General features: G+C 40.3%; 1 protein-coding gene across 21 annotated transcripts in view; it reads right to left on the bottom strand.

The window, feature by feature from the left end:
* The window catches only part of WWP1 (WW domain containing E3 ubiquitin protein ligase 1), a 138,949-nt gene that overhangs the window by 36,146 nt on the left and 84,667 nt on the right, over positions 1-18,136 (bottom strand). For 16 of the 21 annotated variants that reach the window (XR_015140451.1, XR_015140452.1, XM_086335825.1 and 13 more), the window contains 7 exons: positions 11,580-11,675; positions 10,043-10,217; positions 8,256-8,310; positions 8,089-8,173; positions 7,830-7,958; positions 1,515-1,590; positions 1,336-1,407 (listed from right to left, as the gene is read on the bottom strand). Coding sequence is in view for 14 of the 21 variants with exons in the window: in XM_086335825.1 (XP_086191951.1) it covers positions 1,336-1,407; positions 1,515-1,590; positions 7,830-7,958; positions 8,089-8,173; positions 8,256-8,310; positions 10,043-10,217; positions 11,580-11,675 (688 nt within the window). In the remaining 7 variants the exon portion in view is untranslated. Of the gene's footprint in view, positions 1-1,335; positions 1,408-1,503; positions 1,591-7,829; positions 7,959-8,088; positions 8,174-8,255; positions 8,311-10,042; positions 10,218-11,579; positions 11,676-18,136 lie in introns of all 21 variants that reach the window. The other 5 variants (XR_015140454.1, XR_015140453.1, XR_015140455.1 and 2 more) reach the window with 1 other exon arrangement.

The following is an 18,136-nucleotide window of genomic DNA, read 5'->3' as shown; positions in this document are numbered from 1 at the left end:
TAAATGAGTGCTTGGACAAGGTCTGAGGTCATGACGTTTAACAGAAACCAGGAGGATGTGAGTATTAACACTAGGGTATGAAAGAATTATTTAAAGGGAATACAGTGCCTATACCAATCTAATTTTAATTTAGTCTCATATCACGACTTTTCTGCTTTGAGTTAATAAGGTCTTAGTAAAAAACTAGATAGGTGTCAAAATATGTCAACTTGTTCCAGAGCTCGTTATACTTTATTTTAGTAATCTAATTCACAGTAGAGTGGTTTTGTTTCTCAGCCTAGGTACCTGTGCCTGCAAAATGGGAGATAATGACAGGAGCTACCTCAAAGGGATTTTGTGATGAATTAAATGAAATGATAAATGGAAGGTGCCAGTGCTAAGCATATTAAAATCACTCAATACATGATGGATTTTATTATTATAAGGGACACTCAGTAAGTGGCAGTCATTGTCACAGTTGTATTCTAAATGGCTAAAAACTTCTAAACCTTAACTCCCTTTAGATATAACGAATATAATGACTCAAGTTGTATGATTTCCCTCAGTATCCAAGGTGTGTTGGTTCTAGGACAGCTCCACAGATACCAAAATATGGGGGTGCTCATCTTATGTGCATCATCCCATATAATTTTAAATCATCTCTAAATTACTTATAATATTTAATACAATATAAATACCACATACACACAAGCATACCTCAGAGATATTACAGATTTGGTTCTAGAGTACCGCAATAAACAGAATATCACAATAAATCAAGTTACACTAATTTTCTGGTTTCCCAGTACATATAAAAGTCATGTTTCCATTGTACTATAGTCTATTAAGGGGGCAATAGTATTATGTCTAAAAAGACAATGTACAGACCCTAATTTAAAAAATACTCTATTGTTAAAAAAAAATGCTGTGATCTGAGCAAGTTGAATCTTTTTGGAACAGTAAATCAAACATAACTGTTCACAGATTACCTTAACAAATTAATAATATTGAAAAGTTTGGAGTATTTCAAGAATTATGAAAATGTGACAGAGACACTACCAAGTGAGCACATGCTGTTGGAAAAACGGTGCTGTGAGACTTGCTCAACACAAGACTGTCATAAACCTTTAACCTGTGAAAACCACGGTATCTGCAAAGTGAAATAAAGCAAGGCACAGTAAAACAATCTGCTAGCGGCAGCAAATTCACACTTCGCCTTTTGAAACTTTCTGGAAATCTCCCTCCACCCCACCACAGAATATTTTCTATCCACAGTTGGTTGAATCCATGGATGCTATTATATCTGTGGATACAGAGGGCTGACTATACAATTTTATTCTGGTACATCTTTCTCACCTGTTGGAAGGAATCTTCGAACAACGTCTGCCGGGACACATTGATCTTTACGTGACTGGGTAAAGCATTAGACTGAAAACAAAAATAATATTGCAATATCATGTAAGTTACAGTACGTGTGCCCTGTAACAAGAAAACTAAATGATTATGAACAGAAGGTTTATTTACCACCGCAGTACCTGGCACAAATAACGGAAGTGAGCGAGTTTCCACCTGAAGCTGCGTTCATAGGCAATCTGTGGACCACCCTTAGTTCTAAAGAAAAAGAAAAACAAACCATATATTAATAAATAATAAAGCTGGATGTTCACTATTCAGTATGAAACTGGAGTGTACCGGTGTCCTACAAATGACAGGAAAGTTACTCTGTAACACCTGCTGGGAGAGAAGTGAAGGTAATATTTAGGGGCCAACAGAGACTTGAGCAACGAGGACACATGATATACACACACAGATGGGGGTGATGTGCATGGATGGATCTTTTATAAAGCAGTTAGTTAATGTACTTAAAGGATACAACACATAAAGAAGCTAGTTACTGTGCTAGAAACATATAACAACAAACAAAAGAACTGTATATAAGCAAAAACATCTTTTGGGAAAAAATGAAAGCATTTATAGAAAAACAAAAAACAGATTTGTCATTAGCATAACAAACTAAAGGGTAATAGTAAAAAATATTTTTAAGAGGAAGAAGTTCCCACATAACAGAGTGAAGACGCAGGAACAATATTCAATATGTGAGTAACTCCAAATAAAAAATGTACAAAACAGTGAAAATATGTGATAGAATTTAAATATATATGTATATTATACATAGTTACAGTTAGCATAATGGGAAAAGTTTTCTCATATCTGGAAAACAAATATTAAAAGCCAGTAGTATTTCAGACAAAAAAAGCATTTAAAACATAAATCGTATTGTTCTTTCAGTCCCATGTAATTATTCTTATTGGTCTTGATCTCTTATTAGCAGTTTATGAAGCCATCAGGTTTTCCATTCGAATTCTGTAATTTCTTACTCAGTTAAGTGGTATGATCTAAAAGTTATTAGAAACCTATATTTGTAAAAAAGTCCTCTCTATGAATCTTCTGGAAGATCTTCATATTTGTAAAAGCATCAAAGTAATATAAATGTCAAAGAATTGAGACGGCATGATTAAAGAATCAACTGCAATGCAACTGAAAAAGAAATCTGGCTATTTATGCAACATATAACATCTTAAGATAAACTAAAATTATGACGCAACACTATTCCAGGATATACCCAATTTGAGGAATGCCATATAATTTCTAGAACATTTACATTAATTAACATTTAGCTGCAGAATCTAAGAAGTTTTATCATTACATTTGACAGTGCTTCCCATGTAATTCGGAGAAGGCAATGGCACCCCACTCCAGTACTCTTGCCTGGAAAATCCCACGGACAAAGGAGCCTGGTAGGCTGCAGTCCATGGGGTCGCTGGGAGTCGGACACGACTGAACGACTTCACTTTCACTTTTCACTTTCATGCACTGGAGAAGGAAATGGCAACCCGCTCCAGTGTTCTTGCCTGGAGAATCCCAGGGACAGGGGAGCCTGGTGGGCTACAGTCTATGGGGTCACACAGAGTCGGACACGACTGAAGCGACTTAGCAGCAGCAGTAGCAGCCCATGTAATTCAACATACCAAATAAGCCTAATTATCAATAGTTTAACCTCTCTTTAAAAAGTTTCAGAGAACTTATGTAAGTATCTAAAATTTAGCTAGAGATTAAAAGAATCCCTTTAGCACATTATAGCTATCTTTCTTTGTGGGGGAGAGGTGTGGAATATAAATCCACACAAAGATACTTTTGCCTGGCAAAAATGAAAAAAACTTTTTTAATTAAAATTAAAAAATAATAAACTAAAATAGGCAACAAAGACCTACTATATATATAGCACAGGGAACTCTACTCAATACTCTGTAATAGCCTATATGGGAAAAGAATCTGAAAAAGAACAGATATATGTATGCATGCATGTCAGGAAGCAACAGTTAGAACTGGACATGGAACAACAGAGGTTCCAAATAGGGAAAGGAGTACATCAAGGCTGTTTATTGTCACCCTGCTTATTTAACTTACATGCAGAGTGCATCATGAGAAACACTGGGCTGGACAAAGCACAAGCTGGAATCAAGATTGGCGGGAGAAATGCTAATAACCTCAGATATGCAGATGACACCACCCTTATGGCAGAAAGCGAAGAAGAACCAAAAAGCCTCTTGATGAAAGTGAAAGAGGAGAGTGAAAAAGTTGGCTTAAAGCTCAACATTCAGAAAACTAAGATCCTGGCATCTGGTCCCATCACTTCATGGCAAATAGATGGGGAAACAGTGGCAGACTTTATTTTTGGGGGCTCTAAAAGCACTGCAGATGGTGATTACAGCCATGAAATTAAATGATGCTTACTCCTTGGAAGAAAAGTTATGACCAACCTAGACAGCATATTACAAAGCAGAGACATTACTTTGCCAACAAAGGTCCATCTAGTCAAGGCAACGGTTTTTCCAGTAGTCATCTATGGATGTGAGAGTTGGACCATAAAGAAAGCTGAGCGCCAAAGAATTGATGCTTATGAACTGTGGTGTTGGAGAAGACTCTTGAGAGTCCCTTGGACTGCAAGGAGATCCAACCAGTCCATCCTAAAGGAAATCAGTCCTGAATATTCATTGGAAGGACTAATATTGAAACTGAAACTCCAATACTTTGGCCACCCGATCCGAAGAACTGACTCATTTGAAAAAACCCTAATGCTGGGAAAGATTGAAGGCAGGAGGAGGAGACGACAGAAAATGAGATGGTTGGATGGCATCACCGACTCAATGGACACGAGTCTGAGTAAACTCCGGGAGTTAGTGATGGACGGGGGGCCTGGCGTGCCGCAGTCCATGGGGTCGCAAAGGGTCAGACAAGACTGAGTGACTGCACTGACCTGATGCGTGCATGTGTGCTCAATCGTGTCTGACTCTGCAGCCCCAGGGACTGCAGCCCGCCAGGCTTCTCTGTCCATGGAATTTCCCAGGCAAGAATATTGGAGTGGATATGTATAACTAAATCACTCTGCTAAATACCTGAAACTAACACAATATTATAAATTAAATATACTCCAATATAAAATGAAATTTTTAAAAAATGTAAAAGATATTAAAAAAAAGGATAGATTTTCAAATAACCCAGCACTTCTAATACAGTGTTGCAGGTGAAAAAAATATATGTTTCAAAGGATTACTTCTCACTAACATAATGAGATTTACATTTTTATTAGAAAATATAAACTAACACTTGAATTTGCAGGAATATAGATGGGGAAGGGGGCGATAGGCATAATACCTATAATATAAAGAAAATATAAAGCTGAATTGTGTCATAACACCAGGATTGGCACCAGGACTTGTTGCCGATGGTATATATTGCTTTTTCTGGGGTTATACTTTCCACCACATTTTAGATTTTAACCATGAATTAGAGTGCAAATATTAAATGTTATGTTATATTAAAAAGTTAGTTAAATATGAAAGTCTATGACTATTTAAAAAAAAAAACTTGCTAACCCTTAAATCCAAGGAGGGGAGGACAAGAGGCTCTAAGTAGAAGAGACAGGAAAGGATATTCTATCACATGTTAAAGTTAATCTGAAATCAAAAGAAATACTGCTGGAGAGAGTAAGCAAAGCAAAATTGAGCTCCTAGGAAGTGATGTCCAGGTCACCCAGCTCAGTAGGTCAGGGAGGGAAAAAGCAGGGTGGGCGGCATTTAGGGGAAGTTCTATTCACACTGAGAGCACCTGGGTCTTTTGCCCACTGAGCGACAGCCTACGAGACAGGCATGAAGAACTTTTACATTCCTAGGGAACATTTTGGAATGGATGGAAAATGTTCTCTTCTGCTGTCAGCTTCAACTGAATTCATTCTACAAATATTTACAAAATGCTCAGTATGTACCCTGTACTGTTCTAGACAGAGTACTACTGGCTGATAAAACAAACTGAAAAACAACACCTCTTTCTGTGTGGTCTATGTACTAGTGAAGAGAACAGACAAGAGACAATGAAAAAGTAAACTATACATTTAGTGTTAGAAGAGCATAAACGTGTCACCATTCCCGCTCCTAAAAAAGGGAAAAAAAGATGAAAAAAGGACAAGGAGTGAAGTGCGGAGAAGAATTTTTCAACTGTGAACAGAATAAACAGAGTAGGATTCATAGACAGAACAGCGTCTGAGCAGAAAACATGGAGGGCGTAAGTCATACAGGTACTATTGGGGAAAAGCGTATGCCAACCAGAGGAAATCAGAGCCCAGACGAGGAAGCCTCAGATGTCTGAGATACAGCTAAGTCGCTAGGGAAGCTGAGGCAGAGTGAATGAGGAGAAATGTCAGACGTGAGGCTGACAAGATGACAGGGGTCAGATGCTCCAAGGGCTTAGAGGCCACAGTCAAGTACTCTGCTTTTTTATTCAGATTAAGATGGAAGCGACGGAAGGGTTTTGTGGAGTAACTTCTTACTTAAAAGAAAAAATAAAAAAGTAAAAAGTCTTGTATGGGGGACAGTGTTACACGAAGTGTAGGTAGAAAGCAGAGTGATACTCAGAGAAGCACTCCGGGTGAGAGACCACAGTAGCTTGGACCAAAGTGACGGCAGTGGACGTGAGACACAGCTGGTCCTGAATACATTCGAAGCTGAGGTAACTGGAACTCATGATGTATGTGACGTGAGAGAGAGAGTAGTCAAGGACAATTCCAAGATTTTTGGCTCAAACACACCTAAGAGCGGAGGTCCCTTCCATTGAGATGGGAAATATCCCAGGAAGAATAAGTCTGACTGATGGTAGTTATCAGGAAGAAGTTAAGAATAGCTATCAAGTAAGTAGCAACAAAATTACAAGTGAAACGCTAGAGAAAAACATTTGTGAGCTGGGTAAGATTCACCAAGAGCATGAGTATAGATAGCAGAGAGAAGAGATCTGAGGAGGCACTTTGGGTAGGTCAATGTTAACAGGCTGACAGGAAAGAAGGGTCCCCCGTCACCCACAAAAAGGAAGAGGAAGAAGTAAGACCAGACAGGCAGAAGGTAATCAGGAAGCAGAGTCCCTGTACTACTTCTCAGGAGAGAGAAACTTCCTTCAAATACTCCTGACTGTGTCAAATTAGACAGAGTTGTAAACCAACCTAGGGACTAACCAAGTGGAGGACACTGGTCCCCTTAGTAAGGTCAGTCAGGGTCAGTGAAACTTTCTTGTTGTTGCTTTGAGAGAGAAACTAGAAACAGCAATTACACAGGCAAGTCGTTCAGGTAGTTTTCTTGTGCTGCTACTGCTAAGTCACTTCAGTCGTGTCCGACTCTGTGCGACCCCATAGACTGCAGCCCACCAGGCTCCCCCGTCCCTGGGATTCTCCAGGCAAGAACACTGGAGTGGGTTGCCATTTCCTTCTCCAGTGCATGAAAGTGAAAAGTGAAAGTGAAGTCGCTCAGTCGTGTCCGACTCTTAGCGACTCCATGGACTGCGACCTACCAGGCTCCTCCATCCATGGGATTTTCCAGACAAGAGTACTGGAGTGGGGTGCCATTGCCTTCTCAGAGTTTTCTTGTAGAGGTAGCAATAAAAATGAATTCTCCATTAAATGGACTCATAAGGTGATGAGTCATGGCTTTCCATTTGTCCATTTCTAATCTCAGAGAAGTAACACCTGATGGGAATGATACAGCAGAGAAAGATGGATGGTATGAAAATTACTGTTGGAGTAGCTAATCGGAAGACAGGGGAAAGATCTGGAGCACCAGCAGAGGGACTGGCCTTTGATAGGAATAACGACAATTTAACTTCAGGATGAAGAGGGAAGACAGATGCTGACTGGTAGAGAGATGTAACAGTAGGAATTCGTGAATAACTTTAATGGCTGCTTCCATTTTCTTAGTAATGTAAAGACATCACATCTAAGAATAAGGATGAAGGAGAGACCTTTCAAATACTTAATTAAGCTATTTTTACCAGGAAAACCGTGTTAAATGTCTCAGTCCTTGATGTTGCAGAGGCAGGATGTGCCTGTTAGGAGCACACATTCCGTGGACAGACTGCCTTGGTCTGAAACCACTCTCATCACTTGCTGTATGACTTTGCATAAGTCAGTTATGCTCCCTAGGCCTCAGTTTCCACACTTGGAAAGTAAGGGTATCAACCTCAAGGAACTGTTAGAAGATAAAAGCTTATATAAATTAGTGCTTTATATAAATTAAGTGCTTAGAAGAATCCTTGGCACATAGTAATCACTAGATAAATATTTACTATTGTTCTTCTTAAGGAATTATATGCCACAAATCCACTCTATAATATATACAGTAGAGCAAAACAGGTATATTAGATTATTACTTGCGTAGATTTTCTCGATACATAATGTAAAATTTGCTTGAGGCTAAATTAGAAGTCAAACTTTATGTTCTCATTAAACAGCATCTCAGAACTTCACTTACACAGATGACTTCCCATTGCGAGGATCTTTGAATGTTGTTGTTCTTGTATTATGATCAACAAAGTACCGCACACCTTCCCGGGTATATCTAATTTCCCAACCTTCTGGCAGGGGTTCTTCATTCTGCAAACTAAAAGATAAAAGTCACAGAGACACAAGGTGAACATTTTCAAGGTGCTAAAAACGTCTGAGTTGAGGTTCACTTGATTCTGTCTCCCGACACGTAAGCTCACTTAAGTAAGGCTCCAGGATATACATACCCTTGAGTTCTGGGGTCTTCCCACTGGGTTGTTTTTGTGTTATGATTCACGAAGTAAACTCTGTCTGTTGAATCCACTCTTTTTTCTAAAAAAGAGTGAGCATGGCATTTAATAACTATTTGCTATATATACATTTCAATATTTTTATCAACAACACATTAGCTTACCCCAGCCTGGTGGCAAAGGCCCGTATGGGTCATTTTCTGCCGCTAACATTGAAGCCTGAATGGAGAAAAGGATTAGGAGAAGTTAAAAGAACAGATTTTTAATATAAAAGCATAAACTAAGCACTTGGCTGAATCACATTTAATAGTCATTTTCTAAAAAATATGATAAAGAAATGTGAATATAGTAATTTCAAGGCACAGAATTCTAAAATTGTCATGAGTTAAGAGGAGTTAAATAAGTGATAAATTATTAGTTTTTCTACAATGATTTACAAATAATGTATCAACATTAGCACTTTAATCTCTTAGCCCTTCTGTAACAGTCCATAAGAGTGAAATGACATGAGAGAATAACATATAGAAAATTGTAGTGTTTAAATGAGGTAACATTATTTGCTGAAAAACAGAATAATTACCACAGTTCTCTTTAAAACAAATGTCTACTAACATAATAATATTAAACTCCAGAATTATCTTTGTAAAAATAAACTTTTACCTTTGTATTAGTATATTTTATATATTCAAACATACATAAAAACATATTAATGCTCACATATTATGACAACTCAGAAATATATTCAAAGAAAATAAACATTTTTACCACCAGTTTTTAAAGAAAGACAAAAACTTATTACCTGAAAAATCATTTCTTAATGATACAATATATACATCTTGATAAATATTTTATAACTTCATAACAGATACTATAAATTGTACTCAATATCATTTAGACAACTAAATCTCAACCTTAGGATATTCTGTTTCTGCAGAAGAGCACACTTCTGATGCACACTATTACCTAATTCTGCCCTGTTTCCCCAAGGTTTTCCACAGATACAGCAAAGTCCAACCAAAACAAATGCACACACACAATCTGTTTAGTACATACAGCTAAACGGTGGAACATCCCCACAGATTTCTGCACAAGCTACTCAGGAACCAAGAACTGACCACACGAGATGCTGAGCAGGCTGGGCCGGCCCACTCTCTGATGATCAGACAACCAGGAGAGTGGACCAACCTGCAAATGAGAGCAACCAAACCTTGCTACTTAACCTCCCAAAAACGCAGAGCTGAATGAGCCTGCCCAAGGCAGGATTCTGAAGAGCTGTTTTCTTTGTGTATCTTTCCTAATTTCTTTCCACATTTTGGGGTTTCAAGCTGCCCTGAAACACTACCTAGAGATGCCCAGTACTTGAGATTTACACGTTCTACTTCTTGAGATCAAATCTATTTAGACAGAAATCCTCCCCCCATCCTCCACACTCCCGTGGATGCTTGCTTATGGCAGTAAATCACCAATTGATCAAATTTTCAGACAGCATTAAATTTTTTTGGACAAAACTATCTCCGATCCCAGGAATACATATTTAGTGGGCCAAAACAGATGACAGCATCTCTACAAAGCTGGGATGGAACCAGGATAGCTGGGATATGGCCAGACTGGCCTTAAGTAAAGTCAGGAGGCAACCAGGTTTGTTTAAAGCAAACAAAATGATTATAACCGAAAGTAGAAGATTGGGAACTGACCAAGACAAATTATATTATTAAGAAACTGCATTTATGAGACTACCTCTTAATAAGGACAAAAGCATGAGTGTATAGCTATGTAAACTAGGATTAAAAAAAACTTAAAGTGCTTATGCATATCAGAAATGTGAATTAGTTATTAAAGATCAACTAAAAATGATCTTACAATCTATAACATTTAAGAAAAGTCACTAAGGGAGAACAGGGAAGACGTCTGGAAGAAAAAGATGCGTTAACGCCTGTAACTTCCTAATTACCGAGTAGAGGTATCGCTGGTTGAACTGCTGCATAGCTCCCTGCAGCTGGCTCCGCTGGGACTGCCACTGCTCAAAGTTCCGCACCGACTCCATGGTGGGCCGCTGCCAGGTGGTTGTCCTGGTGTTATGGTCCACGTAATACACTCTGCCCCGGTCATCGACTCTTCTTTCCCAACTAGCAAAGATAAACAGAGCAGCAGTGAAAATGAAAATAAACAACCATCTCTTTATATAAGAAACTGGAAAGTAGTTAAGCAACATGTTACCTAAATAATTTAAAAATCAAGTCCAAGAGATGATGAGTTCAAAAGAATGTAAATATTGATATTCTTCAGAAAAATTACAGACATGTAACTTGCTATCTATTTAGCTAAATTACCTTCCCATTCTTCCCATACATGATTTCTAAGGACTGTCTAAAAAAGAGGTCATAGACTGAACACTATCCATGTGACTACTCTCCCTCTTTCTTTGATAAATATTTACTGAGTGCTAACTGTATACCAAGCAATCTGCCTCTATCATCCCTGTCCATGTGAAGGGTTTTAACTCAACTTGTACAGCTTTTTAATCCACTTTTTGCGGCTACACTTCTGCTGAACCAAAGTGCAGATGGAGCCATGCCATTCTGCCTATCACCGTTTGCTGGCATGGCAAAACAATGAACCCAGTCACCACCTCACCCTCACTTCCCTTTCTTTCAAGGGACCCATCCGAGGGGCCAAATCAACTCCTGGTGGGCCCCAAATGTGTCAGATGTCTCATCCCGTCATGCCTTTGTTTCAATCCTCTCTCAGCCAACGGAATACCCTTTTCCACCAGCTAGAAGACGCCCTGTCCTCCTGAACCCCTACCCTCCAGGGTTCCGTTCACCTCCAGTCAATCTGTATTATTAATTCATAGGCTTTCGATATCCTTTCAGCAACCAATTTCACGAGATAACACACTTGTTGCCTTTAATTTTCTGGACTTTGAAGGTTTATATTGGCGAGCTCCGAGTTGCATCTGGAAGGACTGTTAGTGAATAACAGCCTAATAGCACAAGCTTTATTTAGTATGTAATAGGAATGCCTCTTCATTTAAAATGCTCTATTAACTTCAGCCATAATTAATACAATTTTACTTGTAATGATCTTTTAGATAATAATTTTGAACACTAGGATCTCTTATGTAAATATCATGCAACAGCATACTTTAGATCCCTGTCTATGAGGAAACATACACACAAATTGCCCTAAATATGACTCTCATTCCTTAAAAAAATAGCAAGGACTGACACTGGATCAGAAGTCTGCAACTCCGCTCAGTAAACTCACGCCAGTGTTTGACATCTCTTAATCTCTTGAGGAAGCCCTTCAGACTAACTGTAAATGAGACACAGGGTAACAAATCTCATCTACTGAACATTTACTATTCATAAAAGCAAATCAAGGAAACATAACATGTAGTAGGAAAGAACCATTTTATATTGCATTAACTGAGCTTTTACAATTCCATGTATGAAACACAGCTGAAGCTGGAGAAGACGCTACCTTACCCTGGAGGCAGAGGCTGCGGCCTCTCCCACGTGGTCGTCCGTGTGTTATGATCCACGTAGTAGGTTCTACCATGAGGATCTTTTCTCTGTTCCCACCTTTAATAAAAATACAGAAATAAAAGAACAAGCTAAAGACTATCTGAAGAACGATTCCTTTTTATAAGCCAAAAAATTACAGGTACGTTTTAAAGAGTCATGTATACACACAAAATGAAGTTGTTTCTTTTGAGCTTTGTAAATGCTTAATTATTCCCTTTTCATTAGCAGTACTGGAAATTTCCCAGCTTCCCAGGGGGCGCTAGTGCTAAGGAACCCACCTGCCAATGCAGGAGACGTAAGAGATGTGGGTTCAATCCCTGGGTGGGGAAGATTCCCTGGGGAAGGGCACAGCAACCCACTCCAGTATCCTTGCACGGAGAATCCCAGGGACAGGGGAGCCTGGTGGCTTACAGTCCACTGGGTCGCACAGAATCGAACATGAATGAAGCGACTTACCACACAGCACACACTGGAAACTCAGTAAGTACATTTAGCAGAGGAAGACAGAATAACACCCAAAGTTTTTTAAAGTGACTAATTCATGGAATTCCAAATCATCACAAACAGAAATTTAATCAAGAGCTGAGGAACTGTCACCCTAATATCATGCCCAAAGGACAAAATGTCAATTAAGTAATATCTGTTTTTGGCAACTGAAAAAAATACACATCTAAAAGATTTTAGCAGAAACTGCATTAAAGTATGTAGTGAGACAGTTCCATGAACATTCCTTCTTCCATCTGCATACAGGGTCTTCTTTCTGTGTATAGCTACCCCTCTTTTGTCTTTGGTGCGCCTCTGAGTTTAAGGACATCCTCATTTGTCTTTCTCTGTTCCGTCTCAGACACACTCCACCTCTTCCTCTCCCCACCCTCGTTCTCTCCTCTACACTCCTTGATCTCTCCTCTCCACTCTCTCCTTGGAATGGCACAGAAGAAAAAACTTCAAACGTTAAAAACAAAAACTTCCTATTTCTGAGTTTAACATTCTTGTTCTCAGCTGAAAGTAGAATAAATGGGAAATATTTTCCTTTCTCAAACACGAGGATTCAATTTAATCTGACTTCTTTTTAATTAGAGAAAAGTGAAACTTAAAGTTGTTCAGTCATGGCCAAATCTTTCCGACCCCAGGGACTATGGCCTGCCAGGCTTCTCCATCCCTGGGAAAGTGTCCTGGACTGGTTGCCATTTCCTTCTCCAGGGGATCTTCCAGACCTGGTCTCCAAATTGCAAGGAGTGTAATGTAAGAGGAGTGTAATGTACATAACCGAGTGCACCATCCATAAAATGGGCTATGAAGCCATTTCTAATTTGATCCTAAGTTAGCTGGAAATATTTCTAATTTAATATTCAATATTCAGTAAGCACTTAGGTTCCAACTATAATTCTGGCCACTAGTTCTTACTTTTTCCAATTAATTTTTCCATATCGCTTCCAGATTTCAGGGTTTTCCTCCAAAGAGAATTTATCTTACTCAAACTAAATTGCTTGCTACACACATCATATGAAGACCAGACCCCCTTTTGGATATTATCTTTGTAATTTTCTACATTCCATTCATTAGATCAAGCGAAGGCAGCCTTTTTCTGTGAAGTACTCGACAGTAAATATTTTAGACTTTGTGGGCCAAAAGGCAAAATCAGGACTATTATGTAGGTACTAACATAGTAAGAGCAAAAACTCCTGTCATGCCCCACCGTGTCTTCCTGAGGTAGGTCACCCAGGCTGTGGATGTGCCATGTTCCCAGCTGTGCTATGCTGACAACATTCTTGCAACAAAGAACTCCTGGCCCACGGGGGAGGAGCCTGGTCAATTCCACCACCCGCCCCAGTGACCAGGGTCTCAGGGTGCTTCTCCTCCTCCCCCAGAAGCTGGTTCACAGGGAGGTAACTTGCTAAACTGTCACTCCCAGAGTGAGAGTTTACCTTCTGGGGCAGTACCATTGCCGAGAAGGAGCCCCCGTGCGTGTGGGGTGACCAGAGCTAATGTCGGGCAGCAGGGAGGAGAGAAGGTGCTGGCGGGGGAGAAGGCGGTACAAGGGTAAGGGGCTTGCCTCGGGCCTGGCCGGGGACTCAGTGACAGCCAGCTAGAGCTGAGCCCGTGTGTCCTGCAGCAGCAATGGGCCAGAACAGAACTGGTTAGAGGCTAGAGCATCCCCGCAGTGGAAACTCCTGCTGCTGCTGCTGCTAAGTTGCTTCAGTCGTGTCCGACCCTGTGCGACCCCATAGACGGCAGCCCACCAGGCTCCCCTGTCTCTGGGATTCTCCAGGCAAGAAAACTGGAGTGGGTTGCCACAAACAGGCACAAGTTACCAGGCTGAGTGATGGGACTTCCCAACAGAATTCTTCGATTTCAAAGGGATATGTGCTAATTTATAACTGCTACATGTCACCTTCAACCATAATACTCTCCTGTCCCTAGTATTCAGATATGGCTTCCTTATCTCATATACACACATTTCTAAAACTTACTGCTGAAAAAGACCTTATTTTAAAAAAAGAAAGAAATAATAAGAGTGGGAGAATTTTGTTAAATGTATTACAGTAAAAATGACAGAATGTAGTTACTGACTGGATGACGACTGGGCTCTCACAAACCACGGTCAATGGCTGCCCCTCTCCGCTGCTGCTTGGCCTGCTAATCTCTCTCCTGCCCACCCTTCAGGTCACTCTCATTTTTTAAACCAAAAAACTACTCCTCAATATTGGGTCTTTTCTTGCTTGCTTCTACCAAACATTCCTCTTTCCCCGTGTGTTCACAGGGAAAAACCTGCATGCACTACTTCTCACTCCTTCAAACAGTTTTCTATCACATTTCCACCCATCCCATTCACTCCATCACACAGCAGTCAGAATGTAGCTCTCCTTCCCAGAAATCATTCTGTCAAAGGTCAACAATAAATAATCTCTTTGTTGCTAAATTCAAAGGTGCCTTTTCAGTTCTTATCTTACTTGAATTTTCAGTAGGTTTTGACCTTGTTAACAATTTCCTCCTAAGCATTTGCAAGCCAGGGCCTTTGCCCAATTGCTCACTCACTCAAAACCATTGCATCAAGCACTAGTTCACTTACGTTTACTGGGACCTGCTATATGGCAGGTGTCGTCTTAGGCACAAGGGATACAGAAACGGACAAAATAAAGCTCCCTTTTCGGTGCAGTGGAGAGAAAACTGATAAACACATAAATACGTCACATAATGATTTAAGTGTTGAAAAGTAATACAAATAACACCATGCTGATTAAAAGGACCCTACTCAAAAGAGTTTATACTGATTCCGTTTATGTTAAGTTCCACCAACTAATCTATAATCTATTGTGGAAAAACACTTGCAGGGAGGTACAGTGTTGCCTCCCTAAAAGCGGGAGTGGGGGTTGACTGAAAGGGGCCTGAGAGAACTTTCTAAGGTGATGATAACACTCTAATTTTGATAAAGGTTTGGGTTATTTCCACCTGTCGAAACTCATCAATGACATACTTAAGACTTACACATTTCTATGTAAACTTTACCTAAAAATCCATAAACAAATACTGACCTCTAGTGAATGACATGCAAGCTGAAGTTTTGAGGGGCAAAATGTACAACTACAACTTACTGAATTAGACTTAAACATTAGACAAATGGAGAGGTGCAGAGATATGCGATAAAGCAAAGAGAGTAAAATGTCAACTCTAGAACTTGGTGATAGACAGATACACAGGTGTTCACTGTAAAATTCTTTATATTTTCCTGCATGTTTGTAAATTTTCTTAACATAAGGTTGGAAAAAAATAAGGCAGGGGCTTGGGATAAGGACGGCGGGGGGGCCTGATTTGGCCAGAGGGAATCAGGAAAGACCTCTGGAATAAGGTAACATTTGGGCAGAGCCATGCACATATCTGAGGAATAACATTCCACACGGAAGTGAGAGCAAATGCAAAGGGCTTATGAGAGCAAATGCAAAGGGCTTATGTCAGACCACGCTGGATAACCCTCCAGGCTAGAACAGGCTCCCTTCAGAACGCTCGTAATTCTGGGCACCAGTGAAATAAGTCACCAAAGAGATAAAATACAGGAACTAAGAAAGATTTCTGAGGAAAGAGGGAAGATGATGTAGATTTGCAAACTGCTAAGGTGGTTACAGAAGCCAAGTACTGCCTAAGCCAGAAGAACCAACCTTGGCCCCACTCTCGCATTCCACCTCCCACAGCTAATTCCCACAACCCATCGTAACATCAGCCCAGAAGACTAGCATCCACCTTGGGGCAGTCTATTTTAATTTCTTACTCAGGTTAGTTGCTTCTAACCTTTTAGTAAGAATACATCTTATATAAACATATCTGTTTGTCCTAGGCTGCTATTCACCTACAGATTTTATACACACAAAAACATACCGGAAAAACAAACTGCCAGGAAAAAATGCTTACTTAACACACTCCAGGTTTCCAATCTGGTCAATACTGATTTACTTTATTATGCTTTCAAGTGCTGGTCACAATCTATTAACAGGCTGCAACTTGTGATTTGAAAATCACTCATCTAGATTCCTCACTCATGTAGATTCCTACAAACTTCTCTTCATGCAAAGTTCACATACAGTGGCTACAAGCACACAGAAGCATTTACCTGGCCCCACAGAATTAAGTTTATGTACTTATCATTTTAAACAGGAATGTGCCCACTTTTCTCATTTACAAAAGCCTGGTCTGTTTTGTTCTGCTTTGTCTCCTTAACTCCTCATCTGTCTGTACCACTTCTAGAATAATCTTTAAATGCAAATATGACTGTGCCACTCTCCTGCTTAAAATTCCTGTATGTTTATCCATGGTTTCCGGGGGCCGGAATGGAGGAGGGTGGAGGGGGCAGGACTCCAAAGCTTCAGCAGGTATACAAAACTCTTCGGAGGGCTGTTTATTCTTCAGTATTACACAGCTTGCTTCCTCGAATGCTCAACTCAAGCTGTAACAAAATACCACTTCCTGAGGTCAGCTTATTCATGTATGGGTATCAGAGAGCTGAACATGCAGATAGCTCCCCTAAAAATGAAATCTTGCACCACATGTGCCTTCTTTGCTGCTTTGCTAACGCCTACTCCTCTTTTAGAAACCACTGAAGGGTCATCTCTTCCAGAAAGTATTCTTTGATCTCAGTATCACAGGATATCCTATTAACCCCCTCTACACATGCTCCGCTCCCTCCACAGCACCCTAAACTTGGACCTCTAGCTTAGCTTTAATTAAATTGTACAGTCAATGACTATTTACTTACTTTTATCTCCCATCAGATCAGAGGTTCTTGACAGTATGGAAAGCTTCTTACATATCAATGTCATAAGGGCAGACACGTGAGACTAAGATAAATGACTAATGATAAGTTGTCAAAGAGAAGACAAAGGAACAATGAGAGGTTTTTGAGAGCAAGGAAAGATACTTCATGGCCAAAAATGCTTGCAGGAAACAGTGGAGATTTCCAGTAAGTGGATAAAAATAAGCTCAGAGAAAGGTCTGGCCTGCACATATAAATTTAACAGTTAAAACGATGGGAGAATGCAAGACTCAAGAGAAGCACCCATTCAGGAGCAGACCAAAGCCTGAAACCACAATCAGGCAACAGGCAAAGTTCTATAATCCAATAAAGAGCACCGAGAAAAACAGCTCAGAAAGTCAGAAAGGGTTGCGGGCACAGCAGCTGTGATGGGAGAATGAGGGCACGGAGGTAGAGACCACCAGAGGCACCGTTTTCACAGCTGCGAGAGGAGACAGTTCTAACGGCTGTAGGAGGTAGGACTGTGTACACTGTCCTGGATACAGGACACTGCATCCACCAGGGGTCCCCAACTCTAGGGCCATGGACTGGTCTCAGTCCCTGGCCTGTCAGGAACTGGGGCGTGCAGCAGAGCAGGGTGGCAGGGAGTGGCGGTGGAGAGGAAGGATCTTCATCTGTATTCAGGGCTGCTCCCCACAGCTCACGTTACCACCTGCAAGCTGCCTCCTGTCAGATCAGCAGCAGCACTCGATTCTCAAAGGAGCTCAAAACATATTAAGTGAATATGGGAGAGATGACCAAATGGAATACACAGAATATTCTTTAAAGAAAATCATAGGAAGCTGAATTATTACCATGGAAAATTAAAAGATGAAGAATTATTCCCTGGTAGCTCAGCTGGTAAAGAGTCTGACTGCAATACAGGAGACCCCAGTTCGATTCCTGGGTTGGGAAGATCCCCTGGAAAAGGGAAAGGCTACCCACTCCAGTATTCTGGCCTGAAGAATTTCATGGACTGTATAGTCCATGGGGTCGAAGAGAAGGGACACAACTGAGTGACTTTCACTTTCAATGAAAACCTGAGTTCGTAACAGTGCTTCTCAGCAGGCTTATTAGATCCTTCCCAGCACTGAGTATAAACTGAGAAAAAAAGATGGCTACTTGCTTCAAGCTTAGCCTGGGGAGGCAACAGTAAAGAAAGCTAGAGAACTGAGGCTATTATAGAGTGTGTCAGGGTCACTCTTCTCTAAAAGTAAGCCAAGAATCAAATCAACAG

This window comes from Bos grunniens, chromosome 14, assembly GCF_055505025.1.
Source record: "Bos grunniens cultivar Pamir isolate PY7600 chromosome 14, Bosgru_T2T1.0, whole genome shotgun sequence".
Classification (NCBI taxonomy): Eukaryota; Metazoa; Chordata; class Mammalia; order Artiodactyla; family Bovidae; genus Bos; species Bos grunniens.
Note: the sequence above shows the minus strand (reverse complement) of the source record. Positions and strands in the feature narration are given on the sequence as shown.